The sequence below is a fragment of the Aedes aegypti genome, chromosome 1 (genome assembly GCF_002204515.2).
Source record: "Aedes aegypti strain LVP_AGWG chromosome 1, AaegL5.0 Primary Assembly, whole genome shotgun sequence".
Classification (NCBI taxonomy): Eukaryota; Metazoa; Arthropoda; class Insecta; order Diptera; family Culicidae; genus Aedes; species Aedes aegypti.
The window spans coordinates 154594860-154620179 of record NC_035107.1 but is presented as its reverse complement, the minus strand read 5'-3'; the positions used below and the strand labels follow the sequence as shown (position 1 = coordinate 154620179).

At 36.2% G+C, this 25320-nt stretch overlaps 1 protein-coding gene across 3 annotated transcripts in view; it reads left to right on the top strand.

The window, feature by feature from the left end:
- LOC5577889 (E3 ubiquitin-protein ligase Mdm2) overlaps window positions 1-25320 on the top strand; it is an 87584-nt gene that overhangs the window by 57860 nt on the left and 4404 nt on the right. The window contains exons 3-4 of one of the 3 annotated variants that reach the window (XM_001663539.2): window positions 36-223; window positions 291-491. The exons of 1 other annotated variant lie outside the window; for it this stretch is intronic. In XM_001663539.2, the coding sequence (XP_001663589.2) occupies window positions 36-223; window positions 291-491 (389 nt within the window). Of the gene's footprint in view, window positions 1-35; window positions 224-290; window positions 739-25320 lie in introns of those variants that run through there. One more of the 3 variants, XM_001663540.2, reaches the window with a different exon arrangement.

The window sequence follows — 25320 nt, the reverse complement described above, 5'->3', positions numbered from 1 at the left end:
ATCTTTATGTTTTTATGTTTTTATGTTTTTTTCAGATATCTGCCACGATTCTAGCGACATATCTGATAGCGATACTGATTCGCAATGTTCAAGCATATCACAACCCTCGTTAGATGATGGACGTGTTGATACGATAGCCACCATGGAAGTTGTTGAATATGAGGTAGCAAGTGCAACTGAATCAGAGGATGACTACTCGTCGGATGTATCCTCTGGAACTGAAGTAAGCTTGAGGATAATTAATAGTTTGATTCTAACAGATAGACTGATGCAAAACATATTTCTTTTAGGATTATATGTTGGCAGCATTTGCACAAGCGGTTGCAGATAATTCATCCGCATCTGAATTCGCCATTCTTGCGGACACAGAAGAGTCGGATAGTCAGTCGTCTTACGATAGTGATTTTTCTCCGGCTGATTACTGGAAATGTGTCAAATGTAACAATAAACAAAACAATCCCATGTATCGTTACTGTGAGAGGTGCTATCAGGTATGTGGAGAGATAAAATAGAAACTTAAGGGTTATTAATGCATTAATGTGGACGCAAAGATCCTTCACTACAGGAATATACATAAGTTTGTTAAGCACAATTCATATTATTTATAAGCAATAAGTACAAGTATCGCGTAAACACCATGTGCTGAACGATTAGGAGAATCTAAGTCAAGCGATTATAACTACTTAGGCATTGTTGTGTCAGTATCTAATAAAAAGAGAATAAACTATAAAGGAAAAATGTCGCTGTCGAAACATCTTTTGCTGGGGTAGATATAGAACGTTATTGCCCGACAGCAGAGACGAATCGAGTCATAGTAGTCGGATTCATAATGGGTTCCACTTCTAGTACTGCTCTCTTGGTACTGCAGAAGGTACCTAAGTTTGACAGATCGCAGTACTCTTTTCACGATATTCTAGATTTTGTTCTATTGGATCAACAAATATTTGGGCAATTGCAAGGAACATGGAAATTTCATTTTTGCTATAAGTGTCAACTTCAAACTGTATGCAGTTTGGCAGTTATGTACCCAACACCCCTGGTTGCTACCGTTCAACCACGGTAAAAAGAAGCAAGGTATTACCGTGAAGGCCCCATACTCTGCGCACTTAAGGCTTTTCAAATTTCAAACAGCTGTAATTAATTGAAAACAAAACACAATAGTCTGAAATTTTCGGAGCAAATACTTATTGATCTTATGTATAAGGAAAAAATATAAAAGTTTCACTAAGTAATGATTTTTATTGCATTTTTTTAATTTTTCTCAAGGGTGTCCGTGTTCCTAACTCTGCGCACTCATTTTTGCAATGCTCCTTATTCTGCGCATTTAGGTTCCTAACTCTGCGCACTCGATAAATTCTTTATAACAGTTAAAGTATTTTACTAAAAGCATTACTAGCAGTTAAACTCTGAATTAATCTTCATTTTCTTACTTTATACGACTTTACGTCCCTAGTGGAGCGTGGAATGTCTGTAACATAGAAGTTTACTAAATGAAGTGAATTTTATCTATAATTCAATCCATGATAATTAGTGTTAATGAATGCCATTAAGGGCAACTCTTAAAATAATCGAAATTACAATCACACGTACAAACTACGTCTTTTTTGCGTTCACTTTTGGCGTGTAAAGGAAAATTAGCTTGGACTGTTTATGTATTTTCATTAGAAAATATAAAACCCAAATTTGTTTGGTTCTGTTCGGGTCCGGATTCGGTATTAAATAATTGTCTCGGATTCGGGTCGGATCCGGGTTTGAAGTAAATAAATAAGAACCTGGTTCGGGTTTGTTATATGTAAAACCCAGAGTCTATATACAGAGAGTTGCGCGAAGAGGCTTCTTTGAATGATTGTTCTCCTTTTTCTTCAAAAATAGCCCCTCCCCATTAAACATTTGACAGTTCAACAGCCGACTAAATTAGTTGCAAAATCGGTCGATTATTGCACCGTCGCTTATGGAAGATTAACACAAGGATCAATCGAATATCATCCGATTTAATAGGGTGGGCCGACGCAATCCTACTAAATAGGTGGATAAATCGGTATTTTAAGTAAAATCCAAGCAAGTTGACCTACTAAAACGCAGATTTCCTCGGTCACCCGATTTAATCTAGCGATTAGTCAGTTGTTCGCTGTGTTAAACTTCCATAAGCGTCGGTGCAACAACCAATTTAGTCGGCTGTTGAACTGTCAAATGTTTAATGGGGCTATTTGTTATGCTGGTCTGCTCGATAGGTAGACGGTTTGACAGTTCGATAGGTAGATTTGGTTTCACTCTTCGCGCAACTCTTCATTTATAGACTCTGGTAAAACCCGAACATTTCTACTAAATACGAAGAATAGTTTAAGCGAAAGGGTATATCCATTCTTCATGTATTGTTCATCAATCAATCGAGAAGTATCGCCACTCTGTATAAGCGTGACGTAATTAATGAACGATTCCTATTGCAGATCAATAACAGTACTTTATTGGCGTTTCTATATAGCAAATACGATTAAACCTCGGTGTTCCATTACTCGATATTGACTCATGAAACTATACAAAATATCTAAATTATTTTATTGCATGGTTAGGGAGCATTCAAAAATTACGTCCATCGTTGAGGGGAGGAAGAGTCTATGACAATGTGACATTAGGTACTGTAAAAATCGCGACAGAGACTGAGGAGACGGAGTGTAGAAATCCTTAAAATGTGAAGGACGTCATTTTTTAATCTTCCCTTACTATGATGGTCCCCTCAAACAATTTTCCAAAGCATTTCTATTCCATATCACGATGGTGTCGACAAGTCGATGGTTCCCTTCAATATCGACCTCTGGAGGGTTGATTGTTTGTTGAAAATAACGTTTTATAACTGCTGCGCATAGTAAGGAACATAGTTGAAAAATGGTTCCTTACTATGCGCACTTAAGAAGAATAAGAAAATGAAGGAAAAAAAAGTTGCACTTTACCAGTGATGATTGCTCGATAAATAAACTAGTGCCTACGTACTAAAAATCTGAAACATATTCTCTTTAATTTGCTTCAAATGACTTAAGTGATGAGGTACTCCCTTAGCATTTTTGCTAACGGGCAGTCAATTTGGACGTTTTTCAATATTTTTAAAGCTATTTCATTTTTTATTAGAGTAATAAACATAATTTGTCAAGAAAATTCTTCGCGTACTTTTTTATTACTATTGTAGCAATATATGAAACAAAAATTGTAAACAAAAATTTAAGTGTTTTACCAGATTTTGGTGAATTTTGGTAAAAGTGCGCAGAGTTAGGAGCTGCGCAGAGTTAGGGGCCCTCACGGTATACTCCGAAAAATGACATTTGGCAGTGACGTCATTCCTATCGCAAACTCGAACGAGTGTAAAAGAAAGCAAGGCCTGCTCTCCTTTACTATCCTCAAGGCCACACGCTTGACGATAGGAATGACGACACATGTTTTGATGGAAAATCGTTGTTTACGCGGGGGAATAGCCTACCTTGTTGTGTCTACCGTTCAACTTTGTAAGTTCCGAGAGAAGAAAAGAAGAAAAAACATAATAGTTTTGAGAGTGAACGAGGCGAATCGTATCTTTTATCGCTGGTTGATCTCGTCCGCAATATAACCGCAGATCACCCTTTATTCATTCCTCCAATACCGCTCATTACAACAAAGGGAACACATGTGACATTCATCCTCTAAAGTTTTTTATCTCTATTAAAAAAATTGATTCAAGCGCAAAACTAATAACAAACTATTTCACTTACCATATACATCAAACCAGCGCTTTGCATATAATTTGTTTTGTCTTTTTCGTTCAATAATATATTTAATTTATATAATTTTATACTTTAATATTTTTTTAGTTATTTTATAGTTTAACAAGAAACGTTCGAAATATGGAACAAACTATTCATTCTATTTATTAGACCGTTAAAAAATCTTTAAAGCATTAGAAACTCTGTTCAACATTATTGATATTGTTGAAATTTAGAATAGGTACAAATGAGTGTTTTATTAGAAATGGTGCACTCCAATGATGTTTTGATGCTTGACTTTTGATTATAGAACATGGGTGTACCAGTATTCGTTCACCTAAAGAAAAAAGGAGTTTTATAAATGTATTCAAAATTAGTTCAGTGACGAATACTGGACCACATGCACCCGGATTCGCTTTTCATGAATTTATCTGTTTAACCCTCTAATACCCAACCCCGCCTTTAGACGGGGTAGACTTTGGAATTTTGTGTATTTTTTCGTGAGGGGTTATGCACAAATTACGTCACGCTCCAAGGGGAAGAGGGCGTGACAAGCCTTACAAAATTTTCGAAGGACTCATACAAAAAAACGTGACAAAGGGGGGGGGGGGGTCAAAAAAGTCGAAATTTGGCGTGACATAATTTGTGTACCATCCCTGACTCGGAAATCAAAATGATTTTATTTTTGGCACACACATATGAGAAAAGTTTTTTATAACTTTTGAAACCTTTTTGTATTTTTGAAAAATTGTATTCTTATATAACCTACACATTATTTTATTTTACGTGTAATATAAAAAATCGTACCTTTTATATTTTTCTATTATTAACCTATAACAGAAGAAGAGCTTGGTGGTATAAAAAATAAAAATACTTATAGTATTGGTGGTACGCAAAATAAAAATATTTTCAGAAAAATATTTCAAATTTATTATTTTTAAAAGTACCGTAAAAACTTGAATTTTTATTATTGCCAAAAATCAGTAACTAAAAGAGGCTTCAAGAAAAAATGAAAAAGGATAGGGATGTTCAAAAATAAAAATTATAAAAATCAACAACCAAAATTCATAGATTTGCGAATAAACATAAATCATTGCCCAAAACGTGTTTAGAACGATTTTAGATAAATGAAAATGATATTTAGATCAAAAATAAAAATTTTGGTATTAGAGGGTTAATATTTTTTTCTGTTAAATATGTTATCAGTTAATTTTGAGGTTTCTGAGAATGTTGTTACGTAATTACAAGTTGATTTAGGCAAGACTACAAGATTTATGCATATTTATATGGTAAAACGGTATATTTTCAGGGGGGAAATACATCCCACAAACGATGTTGTCAGTTGTACGAAAAATGATGTTTGCATTGATTGCACTCGCCATATGTACGTCAAAATCGTAGAACATGATTTAGAAAATCGTTCATTTCATAGGGTAAATACAATGAGCGGTATGAATAAAATGTAGAAAAGTAGAGTTTACTACATTCTCGATAGTAAACGCTATATGTGGAACACGAGTGGATCATATATGTGTCATTTTACATCACTACACTTTTCGAACATACTACAAACAACGCATTGGTATGAATGAAAGTAGCATTTGCTACAAAGCTACTGGTAGATTTCCGTAAAAAATCTGAGATTTCAAAAAGATTTTTGAGATTCCGGTAAAATTATTGTAGGAATTTAGAATTTTTGGGCAATTCAGGTATTTATAAAGTAATGCTGAGCTTTACGTGAAATTGTGACATCCAAGATTCTCGGATGTCCGTTGGAATTCCAGATTTTTTGAGGCAATTCTGGGATTCCAATAGACATTCTAGATTTGTTATAACAATTCTGGGATTTTGTAAACGTTTCTGGGATTCTTGTGGCAATATTAAAAATCCGGCATTTGATTCGGTTATTGATCTTTTGAAATTATTTTGTTTTCTTTGAAATGGTATTTCTATTTTTTTTTTGAATTTTACATCAGAATCTCAGTAATTTCTTAATTTTATGTTGCTTGTAATCTCAAGATCCTCTTCAAATGATACAGATTTTTAGCTAAAATTCCAAAATTCTCAGAAAAAAAAATCTTTTATTGTCAAATCATCATAAAATTCAAACGCACATAAAGGGAATGCCAGATTAATAGCAAATTCATATTTTAAATCGTGTAAACTTACATGAATATGTGTCCATGCTCGATTACGCGATGAATGTAGTAATAAATATTTTTACATAATTTGTCGTGTGAATAAGCGACAAATTTAACATCCCCTTTATGATTTCATTGATTTTAAGCGTCACTCTAAATGGATTTTTCTTTACGTGCAGCATCACTCTGCCTTCTGAATGGTTTTTTTTTTAACGTGCAGCATCAGTCACTGCTCATGTTCGAAAGTAGTAGGTACTACATGTTCGAAAGGTTTATTTTATTCATACCAATGTAGTAAACTTTGTGGGTTTTGTTTTTGAGTAGATGCTACATGCAGTGAAGTTAAGTGATTTTTATTCATACCACCCAATATTCGCGGAGCGTAGGGTTTCAATGCTAGTAATGGACCCCTTAGTAGCTGAAATTCATTCTAGACGCTTTTCCGCAATGATATCTCAGACGCGTATACGTTTTGTGGAGCCTAATAACAAATTCAATGTCTTTACTTCATAGTACGTCTATGAAACATACAAAATCATTCGATTTTTCCAGCGAAATATGTATTTGAAAAACTGTTGTCCGAATGCCTATTATGGACCCTCCCGGGGTCCATAATAGGATTGTTTACAAATTTGACGTTGCGTATTATGGACCCTCCATTTGATTCCCATGTAATCCGGCTCGCTGCCGACGAGCCTATTATGGACCCACCTGGAAATGCGTATTATGGACCCTCTTGTGTGGTTTCATTTACAAAACTGTTCAAATATCTGTATTTATGCGTCTCAAACCAAATATTTTGCCTGAAACTGCTGACTAACAATGTAATCGAAGTTCCCCCGGTAGATTTTCATAGGAATAAAATTGCTTTGAGTGTATATCTCATGTTTTTCTGTAGGGGGTCCATAATACGCAAAGGGTCCATAACCGGCATCGACTCCCTAGTTTGTTGTGATAACTTGACGACAAAAGGTTAAGAGGAAAATAACAATCATCGTTTTCCAATTTTTCAAAACCAAAGCAATGTTTATGAAAATCTATCATTGCATTGCACTTGCTATTTGTAATGCAGTGATAGATTTTCATGAGGGTATCTTTAAATTCGAACAAAAAAAAAAGTTTTTCATTGTTGATGATTTTTGATTATTGAATGATGGATTCTTGGGCCTTAATCGTTGTTGCTATGATCGTAGGATAAAGAACAACCACGAGGCATCATGGATTTTGTCACGATCACTAGATTTCCGTCCATCAGGTGTCGTTCTTTTAGAATGGTGATTAGTGCATTCAAGTCAAAGTTGGTAGCGACGAATTAAAAAGAAAAAATACCACAGTCATTTTACTGATTTTTAGCTCATTTTACTTTAAGTTTTTGGCAAATGGAGTGGTAAAAATCATTTCAACTGTAACAAAAAAAAAAAACAACCTCACATGTAAAACTTCTCAACCAAACCACACATTTGATTGCCCGCAAACAGCCCGTTGTTCGAGAAAATATAAATTAAAAGAATGTTTGCCTTTATTTCTGTCGGATCCATAATATTTAGAACGAAAACAAAAATTTAGGTATTAGAAGCCCACAGTTAACCACAAATCCATTGAGAGCTTCATTGTTTCTGTTGTTACATATTATTTTGTATATCGTCGAAGATTTACAATAGATCATTTGAAAAACCAAGCATAAAAAGGATAGATAGTGCCACCATAGTCTTGAGCATTTGACAAAATAGCAATGCTGTCACACTGTTAAGGTGCAAGTAAAAATGAAGCAAATTTAAAAAGTGAAAATGCAGTTTTCGCCCTTGAAATCAACAAATCGGAAAAACTAAAAACACACAGACTTTTTATTTTGGAAATAAAACACCTGTGTGTTTTTATTTTTCTCGATTTGTCGATTTTAACGACGAAAACTGCTTTTTCACTTTTGACATACCATCAGTGCACCAGTAGCCGCTCATGTTCCAGTAGCCTGCTCACACTGAAAAAAGATAAGTTTACACAAAGTAAATATGAAAACTATAGCCGCTATACGGTTCAACTCGACAAATTGAATCATACTGTGGACATTTTTTTGTGTATTTACTCAAATTACCTTACTTTTTAAACTCGTGAGCGGGCTACTGGAACATGAGCGGATACTGGTACGGTGACGGTATGCCTCATTTTTATTTGAGCCTTAAATAAATACAACACCATATACCGTGGCGTAGCTGTTTTGTTGCAGTGAGCGCCGAAAGAACTACCTTCAATGGTTCGTTAATATGGAACATATAATTCAATTTATTAGTGGTGTTCAACTAGAGTTTCTAATGAAAATATAGGTTAGATAAGGAAAATCAAAAACGAAATTAATCTTAATTATTAATTAATTATAATCTGTAGGTTCAAACATAAAGTACGGCGTGAGACTGCTAATATAATTAGCTTGGCTAAATTAAATGAAACTTTATTTTGTAGTTCTAAAAATTTTTACCTGTTCAGGGGAGGCAAAAGTTTAACTTTAGTTGGATAATTTATTCATATTCCTAAAAAAAAATGCTTTCAATGGATTACCTGCTTTGCTCTAGTTCACAGTTGATCAGCAGAAGTTTTCTCGTTTTATTTTGTATGGGGAAAGGCATCTAATTTCAATTATCTTGTAAATGGAAGCTTTTAATCGAAAAAATATTTAGTAGGCGTGATAGCCATCATCATTACGCACAACCGGCACCATTTTTTTTTTTTTTTTTTTGAAAATAGTTCTCAATTTTGAAAAATAACTCGTTAGATGCACTTCGCCATACACATATTTTTCGCGTTATCTTTTAGCGATTTTTCATGCATAGACACTAGCGCAAATGCGTTACTATGTGGTGAGCTTACTTTGGATTTTTATTATAATACCATTACATACTATCGTACAATTTCGCTAATTTGAAGGTAGGCTCCGCGTTTCCCGCCATTTGGGAGATTTTTTCCATCGTCATATTTGAGCCTATTTCATCATTTACCCGATGGTAGAGGAAAGGTGGGAGGAAAAACTGGACAGTTACATCACAGACAAACAGACATAACACTCTAGATATTCGCATCGCACAGCACAATAGCGCCCAATTCTAATATTGGGTAGTAGGCCGACTGCGCTCGCATCGCTTTCGTTCGAGTTTGACGTTTGCTCACAACCGTCACCTAGTTCGCGGTTGGCCATATAAAGTTGTATGGTTAGTATGTTCACGTAACTATGTTTTAAATTCATAGTTGTTCTATCTGTTACGTTTGTTTGTCTGTGGTTACATATCTGGTGATACGAAGTTCCATATATCACACACAAACACGGTGTACTATATTTAAGAAGGTGATATATTCCGAAAACTGACAGCTACTTGACGACGTCATTCCTATCTACCTCGAACAAATTTGCGAAAAAAAAAATGATCTAGTGGTCCGGATGGTATATGGTACGATAGGAGTGACGTCAGATGTTTACAGTCAAACTTGATATTTACATCAGTGAAGAGCCTGCCTTGTTAATTTTTATGTCGTGCACACAAATGAGTCAGCACGCTGAATATTTGCCATGTGATTGTTGACTTGGCAGTGGCCAGTCAAGGCTTTGACCAAAGTACTGCAAATCTGCTTAGACAGATTTATTAAATACTTTGCCACCTTTGGGGATGACTCAGTAATATACAATAGTTTGACGACATGACTCCAAATTATTCAAATCTCGAAAACTTATTCAAACAGACTCAAGTCAAAAAAGAATACAAACTTTCTTTATCGATTCTACGTGTTTTGCAGACGAAATTCTACATGTTTCGCTCTGAACCAACTAGATTTTTTACTTCTAGAACGTTTTATTTCCGGATTTACAAAACGACGAAATTAAGATTTTCAACTTTCGTAACCTAACCACTACTTTCGCTGCTCCACTGTATGGAGAAACTCTATACAAAACACTACTTGAGTCGATTTTACACTGATACAAAAATGTCTCAAGTTACTGAATAGAACTGAATCATTTTGTCATAAAATTGTTGTGGGAAATAATAGGAAATCCCTAGTTTTTTAATGCGAGCTTATTGTATGCAAAATTTAAGCAATGTACACGGTGAAAAAATGTTAAAAATATGATTCATTTTAATACAGTTTTAAAAGACAGGGTGTGATTCTTCTGAATTAATTTTCTCAAAACCGTATGGAAGTTACTTACGTCGATTTGAAAAAGTAATCGAGAAATATTGCTTGTGCTGAGTTGCCGCCCACGAATTTCTGAAGTTTCACACAGCGAAATTGGAATAACTGGTTTGGGGCCAATGAAGTCTTGTAGGGGCAATGGGGGCAATATGAACATACGGGGCAATATGAGCCACCCCGGTTTTGACCTCAAAAACAGTGTTTTAATGTCTTGTGTCATTATGATCTGCTAAAGGATGCCTCAAATAGCCATCACAATAAAAACCGTAAGAATATTCGTTTGAACACTCAAGATATTTACAAAAATGTACAAACTTGTGCTTCGTCATGAAAAGCTTATAATTTTGGCAGTTTTTAATTAAGCCTATAAGACAATTGTATTTATAATTCTGGTAAATTTTACCAATCCATTGAAACTTCTGTTCATATTGAACAGTTCGTGAGCGAAATTATATTTGTTCGTAAACGAAATTATTGAAAAACAATATATTATTTTTAAGATGAAGGGGCGGGGCAAAATGAGCCACCTAGATTTAAGCAAAACAAACGATGTTTTGAACATAAAAATGCATTGCCTAAATATACCAGATTATTTTTTTACTGCATAGTCATCTTTATGCACCATTACAAGTGGAACACTTTGCTAGAAAATACGTTGAACCAAGTATCGCAATTTAGTACTAGTATAACATGGTCTGTTTACTATGTATTATGTATATTTAAAAAATAAGCCGCTATAATCAATAATTGCAAGCAAAGCTAATACAATTTCCTTTCCAATAATGTACTTCTCACCACTAACTCTTCTCTATACTGTTTTAAATAAAAATCATTCGATTGAATGAGGTGGCTCATACTCCCCCGTAGGGTGGCTCATAATGCCCCATATGGTTGGTGACCACGTAGAAAAACAAGGTTTTCCAAAAAGTTCCTGAAATAAATTGCAAGTTGAGTTAACATTAATTATCGACGTAACATGGAAGATAACATTTTATAGTACAAGTCACTTGCATTTAAACCGTAATTTTTGCTGTTATTCTATGCATTCCATGACGTTTTCCTTAGGCGGCCCATATTGCCCCGATCCCCCTATCATAAATCATTAGCCAATTCATTCCCAGCGATGGGATAATGGCCAAGGTTTACAGAGATGACTTTCTCAATTTAAGTTCGACATGCGATAACAACGGTAACAAAGGCACGGTAAATGGCTGGGCATGGCGTACCATTGGTATTTCGCGTACCTGCAGGAATAAAATAGACCCCTTTGTGCGGTTCTTACAATTAGCCTCTTGCCCAGCTACTTCTATCCCTACCTCCTCGTGGTACTGGCCGGGGTACGAGTAACCTTGGGGAAGATCGGGTAATCAACTCCGGTGGGAACTTTGGTCGTATGCTGACAGGGAAGAGGGGTTTTGCTTTTGCTTCTTCAAACCTGGAGCTTCTGTACTCCATGTTAAGAGCGGCTCACAACAGCGTCTGTTCCCCATGTCAGGGGCGGCTGATCATCGTCCGAGTGCCAGAGACGGACTTTAAGCTAAACTGCGCACTATGGTCCTCCGAAAATTTAGGGGAATGGTCCTCCGGAAATTTAGGGGGTTGGTGTCAGGCCCTACAAGCCAACCGTAAAAACACAAAGCAGCCATTAACGACGCTGCCGAAAGCATTGTCGGATATGTGAAACAAAGCTCAAGAAACGATTGGTTCGATGAAGAGTGTCATGATGTTTTAGTGGAGAAGAATGCAGCGCGGGCTGCAATGCTGCAGCATGGTACGCCACAAAACGTGGAACGATATAGACTGAAGCGGAAACAGCAAGCCCGCCTATTCCGTGTCAAAAAGCGCCGCCTGGAAGAGGTGGAATGCCAAGAGATGGAGTTGCAGTATCGTTCTCAAGAAATGCGGAAGTTCTATCAGAAGCTCAACACATCCCGCAAAGGCTTCGTGCCGCGAGCTAAAATGTGCCGGGATAAGGATGGGAGCATCTTGACGGACGGACACGAGGTGATCGAAAGGCGGAAGCAGCACTGCGAGGAACACCTGAATGGCGCAGAGAACACAGTGGCTGTCAGAAGGTCAGGACAGCGGAGGCGATGGCTACGTTAGCACAGCGGACAGTGGAAACCAACCAGCTCCCACGATGGGGGAAGTTAAGGATGCCATTCAACAGCTCAAGAACAACAAGGCCGCTGGCAAGGATGGTATCGGAGCCGAACTCATCAAGATGGGCCCGGACAGGTTGGCCGCTTGTCTGCATCGGCTGATAGTCAGAATATGGTAAACGGAACAGCTACCGGAGAAGTGGAAGCAAGGCGTTATATGTCTTTTCTACAAAAAGGGCGACAACCTGGAGTGTGAAAATTATCGTGCAATCACTATCCTAAACACCGCCTGCTATCCCAGATTCTCTTCCGTCGTCTATCACCTATAGCAAACGAGTTCGTGGGAAGTTATCAAGCAGGTTTCATCGACGGCCGCTCGAAAACGGACCAGATCTTTTCCGTGCGACAAATCCTCCAGAAATGCCGTGAGTACCAGGTCCCTACGCACCATTTGTTCATCGATTTCAAGGCGGCACGATGCACGATGTACAAAACGGTCATAAGACCGGTAGTCCTCTACGGGCATGAGACGTGGACTATGCTCGAGGAGGACTTGGAAGCTCTTGTGGTTTTCGAACGCCGAGTGCTAAGGACGATCGTTGGCGGCGTGCAGGAGAACGGCGTGTGGCGGCGAAGGATGAACCAAGCTCGCTCAACTCTACGGCAAACCCAATATCGTGAATGTAACTAAAGCTGGAAGGATACGCTGGGCAGGGCGTGTTGCTAGAACAACAATCCTGTAAAAATGGTGTTCGCTACGAATCCGGTCGGAACAAGAAGGCGTGGGGCGCAGCGAGCTAGGTGGATTGACCAGGTGCACCAGGACATGGAGAGCGTGGGTCGCAGTCGATGATGGAGAAAAGCGGCCATGAACCGAGTGAATTGGCGAGGTTTTATAAAGATAATTCAGATATTTAAAATATTTCGGGTTCGGGTTCGGGTCGGGTTTGAAGGCTAAACAATTATCGGGTACAGGTCGGGTTCGTGCTTGAAAAAAGTCGGGTTTAGTCGGGCTCAGGTCGGGTTTGGGGAACCCGAACCCGAAATATTTTAAAATTTCAAACCCGAACCCGTCGGGTTCGGGTTCGGGTCGGATTTCGGGTTTGAAAACTCGAGACCCGACCATCTCTAGTGGATAGACATAAAGATGGACCATACTGTTGTTCAGTGGAGTTTGCGATTGGTAGAGTCTTTGCTTCTGCCATATTGCTCTTTACAAGCTTCGGGATTTTGTATGATGTCTAAAATTGTATAATAATAGTTAGTAATAAATATAGGGAAAGTGTACTATAGTGGTTCCCTATTTGGCCATATGTGCTTTCTCAAAAACTTTCACATTTTGAATATTCTTTAATGTTTTAACATCAAGATTCATTTCATATCAAACTACTAAAACACAAAGAATGATTAAAAATTTGAAAATAATCAAATTATCACGTATGGCGAAATAGGGAACCATTATGTTCATAACTGATACACCTACCCTATGATGAATTTTCAAGAATTAGAAGAAAACTCAACTGTAACCAAATGCTGTGGAAACACGAGTGAAAATTATTGACAGTCGATTCAACAATCCCATATTACAGCCTACTTTGAATCAAATCAGTATGTAAGAAACCTCAGAATCGAGACACCCCCTGTCGATTTATAGCTAGCGTAAAAAACTGGATAAGGAAAGTGACAAGCAGTTGTGAGATCACTCGAAGCAAGAACAATTGTGTCCCCACAAGAAGTCACCAGAAGTGGAAACATCCAATTCACTAGGATTTCCAATGGAAGGAGAGAATCCATTAAATTTGGTCACAACCAATTCCCAGTTTGTTGTGGAGTATAAAAAATGCAAAGTCTGCGAATTTACATTCAAATGTTCAAAGAAGATGTAGCGATGTGAATCTGACCAATGATTCATCATCTGATACATGTCAATTCGTCAACTCGTGACTGATTGTGTTCGAGCAGAGCATGATGTCTAACACTTCTTCTCTAGCAGATACCATGAAGGTTGGGCGATTGCCTATAATATGTAATCTAAGACAAATATGTGAAATGTCTCTATCCCCTTATTAATAGAAAATCAAAACTTTGTCTTAAGAAAAAACTTTTGATATTAAAACAAATTTTCAGGCCTGCCATGTTGTATGCTGTACCAATATGGACTAGCTGTTGTGATACCAGGAAGAAAGCTCTGCAGAGATTTCAAAATATTTTTTTTAAAATGATTCTGAAGCTTTCTCCCTGGCATAGTAGCAATGAGTTACATAGAATATCCAATGTTGAAACATTGGAACAAATGTCAAATAAAATAATTAATAATTTCAGGCAAAAATCGTTACAATCTTCTATTGCCACGATTAATGCGTTATATATTTAGGTTGAGTTAGCACAAGTAAATTGAAAACGTGTTTTTTTTTCTCTTATTAGCAGGTGAAATCTACTCACCTGTAAAAAATCTGAACTGCTACGGCAAATGAAATGTAATATGTTGTTAACAAAATGTTAATGAAATCTTAAATTTGTTTTACCAAATTAAGCCTGATTCGCTGCTGACAAGTAATTTCTTGGCCTATCTTGATGCATGGAAAATTTCTGCAAGGAAACGATCAAGGAAGCGCTTTTTTTTATCGCAGTATGCAGTAGCGGACTTTGGGGCAAGTGTGCCACCCCTGCTTTTTATAAAAACTACAATATATATTTTCTTTTTGAGCTTGATAATATGTTCCCTTATAGTTCACAATACAATGATCAAAATATGATGAAAATTGCTTTATTTTTCACGTATTTACAGCGACTTGTGCTAAGACAACCAAATTTGAGTGGATTTTTATAAGATTTTGTTGTTTCTAAATAGCATGGTGGAAGGTCAATTATTAACAGATTTTTCTAACGTACTGTACATCGTGAAACTATTCAAATGTGTAAGTTATTGTGGCATTTGAACGAAAAAAGTATTTAGTTTTACCAAAGAAATCCAGTTTGGTTTAAATGTATCCTTATTGGGGCAAGTGTGCCACCTATTTGGTAATCAAAAATTTTTGGAGTGAAATTTATAAAAATGTAAACATCATCAACAAAATCATAATAATAAATCAAAATGAGGCACCAGTAGTAGTTTCTGAAGTATAGTAGGGGAATAACTGACATGTTTGCCCCCTAAAGTGATTTTTTCTCAAAATATTCAATATTCAATACGTTTTTCGGCTTATTAAGTATAGTTTTACATATCTACATCAATATTTTACCGTTATTTAGTGCTTATCTAGTCTAATATTATAAATATTCACCGTAATATAAGGGCAATACATATATTGTATTGAATGGAGACAAAAATAACCATTTTAGTTATTCGGATTGAGTAATTGGGAGTTACGCATGTTTTGAACCCTGTTATAAAGCATCCCCTTATTACGGTAAACTTAATTTTTTGTCAAATTATCGATTAGCGTCTGCTTTGTAAGTATTATTAATAGGAAATAAAGAAAATTTCATTACAAGTAGAATTACATGCGATGTTCATTCGGTGGCCGTCTTGCCCCATATGGGTGGCACACTTGCCCCATAGTGTCGAAAAATAGGTTATTTTGGATGATATTTTTTTTTTTTTTTTTTTTTTTAAATCTTTATTTGAGTGTATTTTAACACACGAGGGCTAGTTCTACACTTTTGGATGATATTTGAGAAGCTCCAAAACTAATACTTTTTGAAATTATTTTCTTTTTAAATGGCACAGTGGTTATGAAAAGATGTAAAACTAACATCATGAGGATAAATTGGTGGATTTTATGAGCTTTAGACAAAGTTAGAGAACAATTTGCTTAAGGTGGCACACTTGCCCCAAATTCCGCTAAATTGAAGTTAGCTCAAGTAAATTGTAAAAAATCTGAACTGCTACGGCAGAAATGTAATACAGTAAGGACCCGATTTTGTCAGCCCCTCGATGAATTTTAGGCTGACCAAATGGGGAACCTGACAAAATCGGGTCATTTTATTTTGTTCCTGTTTTTCAAATTTTGACGTGTTACATGATTACGTGGACTTTTGAGAGGGCGATGGACATGGGCGTAGCCAGTTTTTTTTTTACCAGGGGTCCCCCCCCCCCTCCCTTATATTGGTAATATTGATTTTTAACACTTAATAAAAGGCATTGCCATTGTTCCCTCTGGCTACGCCCATGCGTGCATCACATCAAACATCATCATCAATTTTAATGTAAACGTGGAAAAACACGACGATAACAATTTTTTGACAAATTTTAAATAGGCTGACAAAATCGGGTAAAAAACTGACAAAATCGGGGGTAGACAAAATCGGGGGCTGACAAAATCGGGTCAGTACTGTATTGTTAACAAAACGTTAATAAAATCTTAAATTTGTTTTACCAAATTAGAATGATAGTGTTGTCTATCATCTTAAAGTCTGATTCGCTGCTGATAAGTAATTTCTCGGCCTATCTTGATGCATGGGAAATTTCTGCAAGGAATCGCTAAAGAAATTTCTCACCGACTCCTTGCAGAAATTTTCTACAACGACTCCCTTTTGAACTGACATTTCTTTTCAACTGCGTACTGCGATCAGAAAAAACGCATTCTTGATCGATTCCTTGCAGAAATTTTCCATGCATCAAGATGGGCCGAGAAATTACTTATCAGCAGCGAATCAGGCTTTAAGCCTGATTTGCTTCTGAAAAGGAATCGCTAAAGAAATTTTCTCGCCGATTCCTTGCAGAAATTTTCTACAGCGACTCCCATTTGAACTGACATTTCTTTTCAACCGCGTACTGCGATCAGCAAAAAAAGCGCATTCTTGATCGATTCCTTGCAGAAATTTCCCATGCATCAAGATAGGCCGAGAAATTACTTATCAGCAGCGAATCAGGCTTTAGGATGATAGACAACACTATCATTCTAATTTGGTAAAACAAATTTAAGATTTTATGACCGTTTTATTAATAATATTACATTTCATTTGCCGTAGCAGTTCAGATTTTTTACAGGTTTGATTTCAATTTACTTGAGCTAACTTCAATTTATTTGAACTAATTTCAATTTACTTGAGCTAACTTCAATTTACTTGAGTTAACTTAACACAGAACACCTAGATATAAGAAATGAATGTAATGTTTGGAATGATACTACCTAGTCTAAGATCTGTACTACTTGAGTCATACTGGAGCTTCCATCACTTTCGCATCACAACTGTTAAAATCACTGCAGGTCAAATAGGGCATGTTTAGGGTGTGGTTTGAAACGACGACTGGCTTAGATTATTAGTTCGGAAAACATTCAATAGACAGCACAGAGATTTTATTTGCTTGCATTTCAGTCCAGTTATAAGATACAAAATTGGTGTCTTCGACAAAGCTGAACAACTGAATGATTCTTAGTCACATAAAACCTTATAACACTCCTAAGATGGCGCTACTGTGCAAAAACTGTGTGTGCTTGTATCTCAGTCAAGTGATTAGATACAAAGTTGGTGTCTTCGATAAAGTTGAACATCTAAATGCGATCTATTCGCATAAAACTTTTTAAGTTTTGAAAACACTCACAAGATGGCGCTGGTGGACAAAGACTTTATTTGCTTATATCTCATTCAAAGTTGGTGTCTTGGACACTGTTGAACAACTCTATGGTACCTGTTCGCCTAAAACCTTATTAGTTCGGAAAACACTCATAAGATGGCGCATTTTTTTTATATCTCAGTCCAGTGATGAGATTTGAAATTGGTGTCTTCGACAAAAGTGTTCAACTAAATGGGACCTGTTCGCCCAGAAACATAGTTGTTTGGAAAACTCTCCTTAAGTAGCGCTAGTAGACAAACATATTATTTGCTTATATCTTAAAGTGACCAGACGTCCCGGATTATCCGGGACAGAACCATTTTTAACTTGACTGTACAGTGTCAATACTTTTTTTATATCAATTAACTTAGTATATAGTACATGTCTTAGATTGAATATGAATGTAAATTGCACATCAAATATAGGCAGCGCTTAATTGGGGATGAGAATTGCTTTTATGTGCGAAACATTAAGGAAACAACCAATGGTCTGCCTAGACCAAAACAATGGATATTTACTATCGAGGCGAGCAACAATAGCTTATTTTGGATGCAATGCTCCTTACATTTTTAGATGAACCTTGACACCATTTATTGAAAGCTTAAAAAGGAAATACATGTTTTCTAGCCGTCGAATGAAGAATATGATCTTTTGAAGGGAGTGAATATACCTAGTTGATATGTTGATAGTTGATTAGCACTAACGGAATTCTTATATTGTCAAATACATATTTGGATCGCTGTCAGATCCGAGCCACTTTATACTAATAACTTGACACAGAAAAAAATATGTTGATAGTTTTGATTTCATTATCAGCTTGTAAGTTTTATAAAATGTTTTTGAAGACTATTCTGAAACATCTGTAGGTTTCTTTTATAATCAAAATTTTTGACGTAAGATTTCATTTTGTTTTTGGTATAAAGGGTGTAAGTGTGCATAATTCTACATGTACGGTAATGTAAGTATGTGTTTCTGTACCTTACTAACGTGGTAGAGAAGAAAATTGAATTGAAGGCACTGAATGATTTAGTGCTGGCATGCATCTTTCGCCTCTGAAATTTTTATTCTTTATGTTGCAATTTCTTTATCAGGGTACGTCCATAAATTACATCACGCAAAGTTCTGCCATAATCATCCTCCTCCCTTTTCCTCTATATCATACTTTTTGTATGGATTTCAATGTATATAGCATTGTGTTGTTTTTTTTCAATGTGTACAGCATTGCGTTGTTTGCTCAATAGATTACTTGCATTGCTCTTTGCCCACAGTTGATCAGCAATTGATTCTCGTTTCATTTTGTATGGGGAAAGGCATCTAACTTCAAATTTCTTGTAAATGAAAGCATTAATCGAAAAAAATATTTGGTAGGCGTGATATTCATTATCATTACGTACGACCGGTAGGTAGGTTAACCAATATATTTTGGACCCCCTGGGCTATTTTCCTGCAAATTTCGCAGCTTAAATCGAAAGACCAACTCAATTCGCATGCCATTTGTAAAGATAGGACTATTCTGCACTTGCATCAACCGTTTGTACATAGAAAATGTGTTTATTTTCTCTGAAATTAATTACATTTAATCGGTTATTCCATGAAACCGTTACAACACAATACACACGGAAATTGAAGCCGTCAGAAATTTTTCAAATGTAAACAAAAACTTTTTTCAAATTTCTGAATTGAAAGCGTAGAATTTCTTCGATTTTCCATTGTCAATACACCCGATTCTGTTTATGCACGGATTTTTTTTACACGGCCGTGCAAAAAAAGTTTCCATACATTTTTTTCCGCCAAAACCTTATTTTTACATGAAACGTCGAGAAATGGTGTTACTTTTTTTGCACGGTTTTTGAAATTTTGAACTGAAAACTTTTTTTGCACGGTACGCATCCCCCGTGCAAAAACAGAATCGGGTGTATATTGATTAGACTATGGGCAAATATATTAAACAACCAGTGTCGTGAACTTTGTCGACAAACAATAAAAAATGCCGGGTGTCCAAAATATATACTCTGAGGGTCCAAAATGTATTGGTGTGTCCAAAATAATAAAAAACAATGCTTCACAATTCAATTTTTTTCGACGTTTTTTTTGGATCCTACATTCCGTATGGGCATTTATATCTCGTAGAGGAAGTTTTTTTCTACATTTTGGTTCTTTGACTTGGTTACGCTGTGCAACTAATTAATTGGGACAAAACACTAAAATCACTTCCTCAGGGGCTCCAAAATACGACCGTACCCTACTAGCGCAAGTGCGTTACTATGTGGTGAGTAGCGAATCAGGCCAAGCATGTAATCCATTACGGCGCATCGTTCCCTCAAATGAAAGCCGCGTTAAGTTTTGCAGTTTGCAGGGGACGAAATCAACCGAGCAGATTTTAATTTCCAAGGAATCTGATAATATTACCTTACTGCATTTGAAATTCAAAACTTTTGATTTTAGTTCTCCTAAAACAAACTTTTGCCTCACTGTCCTTCATATGTAGATTCAAGTACAGACAAATAATAACGAAGCAAAATTTTTTTACACAATGATATATTTGATTTCTTTGATCCATAACATAATCTTATATCCAAATGTTGTTCAACTTAGAATATATTCTTATCATTATAATTCTTATTAATTTCAATATAACGAAAAAAAAGCTGCTCATATAAAATGAAAAAGTACACAAAAAAAATCAGGTGTAAAAAACATCTAAAAAATGAAATAAAAATAATATATTAGTAAAAAAAACATAAGTGCAAAAAAAAACAAAACAACTTTGAAACATAAAAAGAATAACATTTAAAAGATAGCAGCAAGCATTTGAAACAATAGTTTAATACCAATTAGACAAAATAATTATCTGTATTTAAATACAACAGCTACTAAGGGGCCTTCCTTAGCCGAGAGGTTAGAGTCCACGGCTACAAAACAAAGTCATGCTGAAGGTGTCTGGGTTCGATTCCCGGTCGGTCCAGGATTTTTTCGTAATGGAAATTTCCTGGACTTTCCTGGGCATAGAGTATCATCGTACCTGCCACACGATATACGAATGCGAAAATGGCAGCTTTGGCAAAGAAAGCTCTCAGTTAATAACTGTGGAAGTGCTTATTGAACACTACGCTGAGGAGAAGGCTCTGGCCCAGTGGAGACGTAAATGCCAAGAAGAAGAAGCTACTAAGTATATGATTCCAAACCAACAGAATTCCACGATTGAAGATTGAGCTCTGTTACTTGTGTATTCGTAAACATTACTTCGGTATGTGATTAACAACAACAGAAGCCAAATTTCTACAGAAAAAAGCACCTAGAGCATCGCTTTCAAACAAGTTCTGACGTGTCTAATTCAAGACAGGAAGATAATTCTTTATGTTCACCGATAAAATAATGGAGCAAATTGTTATTCCGTTATTCATCAGGATATTGGTAATGCACAGTGGATACCTCACATATGTATTTGGCTTTTCATCATCATCCTGGAATGCACAATAGCCCCAATATTTATAGATCGATAACGGCACTAGTTACATCATTATGGCTATTGGAGAGATAATGTTGTCCCAACATCGCTGGAACATCGCTTGTTTGAATTTTAAATAACAGAACGCGTCTGACTATACTCTGGATTATCATCTTGCGAATATCGAATTGCCGAAATTATACGTCTTCTATACAACACAAATGCGCCCTATCTAAAATAAAGGCATAACCAGAAAAGATAAAATTTCACAAAACACTTGATAAGTATCTGTAGAAAACAAATGTTCGAAAATTCGAATTACGGTGCATATATTGGTGCATCATAGGGTGACTTAAACTAACGACGAAATGTTCAAATCATTACATATTCAACGTTATACTAAGCTGCAGTATTGATGAACATGAATATTGATGAATAATAAATCATGGATATAGTAGATTCGGAGTAAAGCGATAGATATATCATCGATTTCTTCAACACAACAATGTATTGCCCATATCAAGAAATACCAAAAGTATTCATTGTCTAAAGCTGTATTGTTTACATCTGAGCTAAACTGCTGAATTATGATGAGAACTGCAATTTATACTAATGGATGCACAAGAAATCATGATTGTCGATTTGAAGGTACAAAAACTGTGGATAATGATAGGTAATCGATTTAAAAGGAGCATTGTAACAGCATAGAAATAATGCAGTGTGAATATATCATACATAATGGCGAAATTATCAGCAATATAGATCGTTGCACGCCTGACACAACCTCGAAATTTCAGCAGTGACTGGCAACTCCATAAAAAACCAAACGATTCCAGCAGTAAATGTCAAAAAGCAGGACAATTGAGTGTGATGAAAGAGAGACAGATAAGAATTTTTCGTGGCGTCACAATGCACTCTTCTATCAAGAGACATCAGCAGTATCCATCCGTGTTTTACATCTGAGCTAATCCGCTGAATTATGCTGAGCACTTCAATTTTCATCACATTTTTCATTGGCTAGACATCCACAAGAAAACATAAATGTCGATTTGGAGTTACAACATCAGTGGAAAAGGAAAAGCAATATCAAAGTGCATTGTACACATAACGAATGCAGTGTAAACACAGCGTATACAATGGCGAGCATATTACTGTAAATTCGGTCAATCATTAGAAAATGTAATTCGCCGATGTTGGATTTTTCTCGGAATCTATGCGAGATACCCTACCTCGGAAGTAGGGCGCATTACAGCGCATTCGAACGTGATCAAGTTGATTTGAGCTCAACAGCGCCTTGCAAAGCCATTGTTTAACAATTTCGATGTGCCCTTTTCTAATGTTTGCCCAGAATTATGTTGAGCCCTTTAAATTTTCATTCGCATTCTGTTTGTCATGGGTTCAATTCCAGGCCCGTCCCTTCCCTCGTAATTCGGGGGTTCGTGCGTTTTATATCCTGCAAATAAAAAATAAAATAATATGTTAATCAGTCCATAGTCCGGGAAGTCTCTCCTCTGCGCCTACGGCAGCCAGCATTTATAGCTAAAAAACCCGTAGGTACGAACAAGTAAAAGGTATCAGAGTCATCAGGAATAATGAATATTACTTGAGATAGGTAGACATGACAGTGCGTTAACCTTATTTTGAGTTAATGGGATAGAAGTTGTTTTCATTTGCAGCCATACGAAAAAAATACCTACTGGCTAAATTCTTTTCACTTAACCAGCAGATCAAATACCGTTTTGATTCATATTACGGACACTTAAGGACTCAGAGAAATATAACTCAGCATAGAGCATACAAAATAAATCATTCTGTATGATTCCTTAGCGCTATCGAGCGTCAGAAGCCCTTTACTTTCGAACGGTGGGTGAAGAATACGCTTCCGCAACTTCAATGATTTTAAATAAATCAAAATGTGTGGTCTTTTCATGATTCTTATTCCGGACACTTCCTCACTTTTGCCTCATATTCCGGACACTTTGAATCGAATTCCGGACAGCTCATGATAATCATTAATGGAACAGTCAAATCATCAATCGAAATCGTTAAACCACCAAAGATACATCTAAGGTAGTTGGGCACTATAAATTTTCAAAGATATTTATGGAAAAAGTTTACTAAAACGAGCCTTGAAATTGAGAACTTTTGAACAGCAAAAATTGAAACATTTCGCGTGAAATGTTTCCCATACAAAGTAGAGTGTCCGGAATTTGAAGCTGTCCGTAATATGAATCAAAACGGTAGCTCAACTTCCTGTACTATGCCACTTGAGGGATTCCACGGAGGCATGTAAGTCGATTCTGATCGACCATTTCAAAAATATCTGAAACTTTGCACAGTTTTTCAGTTCCATCTAAATCGTCATTTTCCGATATCAAATCTTCAAGTTGAGTCACGACTAACTTTTCAAAAGGGTGTATGTGAAAATGGTTCAAAAATATTCAAAAAGCTGCACAGCAAAAACGGTTCGTTCGATTGTTAGACAACTAAAGAAACAAAGTTAGACAACTAAATAAAGATTCCAAAAAAAATACACACAGTAAAAAAAAAAATTTTTTTGCATTAAAAAACATAATTTTTGTCACAAAAACTCAAATATCTCAAAACCCTATCGGAATACCAACGTAATTTTTTGAGGGAAAACGTCATTATATTAGCTATCTACCATAAAAATTTGGTGATGGTAAGCCAACAAACAAAAAAGTTATGACATTTCAAATATTTCACAAATTTGACACTTAGTGAAATTTTTTTTTTCATTGTTAATTTTTTTAGGACCGCAGTTTGTTGCTGAATTTTTTGTTAAGGGTACCACATGAGGTTAACAAGTTGTTTTCATGATATTTTATTTAATTATTCATAACTATTATAGCATCTATTAGAAAGTTAGACGCGATCCAGTGTTGTGATCTAAAGTCTTGATAGTGTCATATTTTTTATTGTACGTAACTGAAGAAAAATTCTCTCAATAGTGTTGAAACCTTTTGATAAAAGAAACCTATAAGAAATCTAATATTGAAGACAAAAGCTACAAAAAAAGTTTTCTATACAGGTATACGACTAGTTTACCTGCAAAAAGTTTACCTCGTAGAGAACAAGGCGGGTCTATACCTAGGTGATCTAGTATACGTAAAGCAGGTCGGTTTTCTCGGCGCTGGTTTTCTCCACAAAGTTAAAATCTGATTACACCTGGGTATAGACCCGCCTTGGTAGAGAATAGACTTTGTTAATCATATTTGGGACAAAGCGAGTAACTTCAACAACATCAAAAACATGATAGGTACATACCATGAACATACTCACGAAAAAGCTAAAAATATACTACCACTATGGTTATAAAAGATTGAATTGTAAAATTTTTCTTCAGTCAAGCAAACGACACCAAACTAGTCAGTAAAAACTTAAAAGTGATTTTGTTTATTAAAATCTAACGAGCAACATGAGTAGTCGCTTTCTGAACTGTTGCAGGCCGTAAGGGAACGGCGAGAGAAATTGGATTAGATGTTGAAGATGGCATACCATATGAAACAGTATTACTTGAAACGTCACTTCCTTGTGGCTAACGTCCCCTATGGGAACGGCTTGGGTGTGTTTTGAGAATGACACTACCAAGACAGCCAAAAGGAAGGAGGTCTCAAGCGCCCTAATACTGTTTGGCGATCAAGCAGGTTCTATCGATCGATGGCTTATATTATTGGGGAATCATTACACAATCATGGATGGTTTGTCCATATCATGTGTATTTCTTCCCGATAAGCCACACACATGATCATTATTTATGAACTGCGTTATTATCTTTAGCCGTTTGTTATTTTACATACAAAGGTATCGACCGTGATGATTTTATTTTGAAATTGTTTATCGGCATATCGGTCTATATTGCTCGAAGTAAGAGGGAGCATGGAGAAGAAAGCAATGAATACTAGATGGATAGGTACCGTAAGGGAACGGCGAGAGAAATTGGATTAGATGTTGAAGATGGCATACCATATGAAACAGTATTACTTGAAACGTCACTTCCTTGTGTCTAACGTCCCCTATGGGAACGGCTTGGGTGTGTTTTGAGAATGACACTACCAAGACAGCCAAAAGGAAGGAGGTCTCAAGCGCCCTAATACTGTTTGGCGATCAAGCAGGTTCTATCGATCGATGGCTTATATTATTG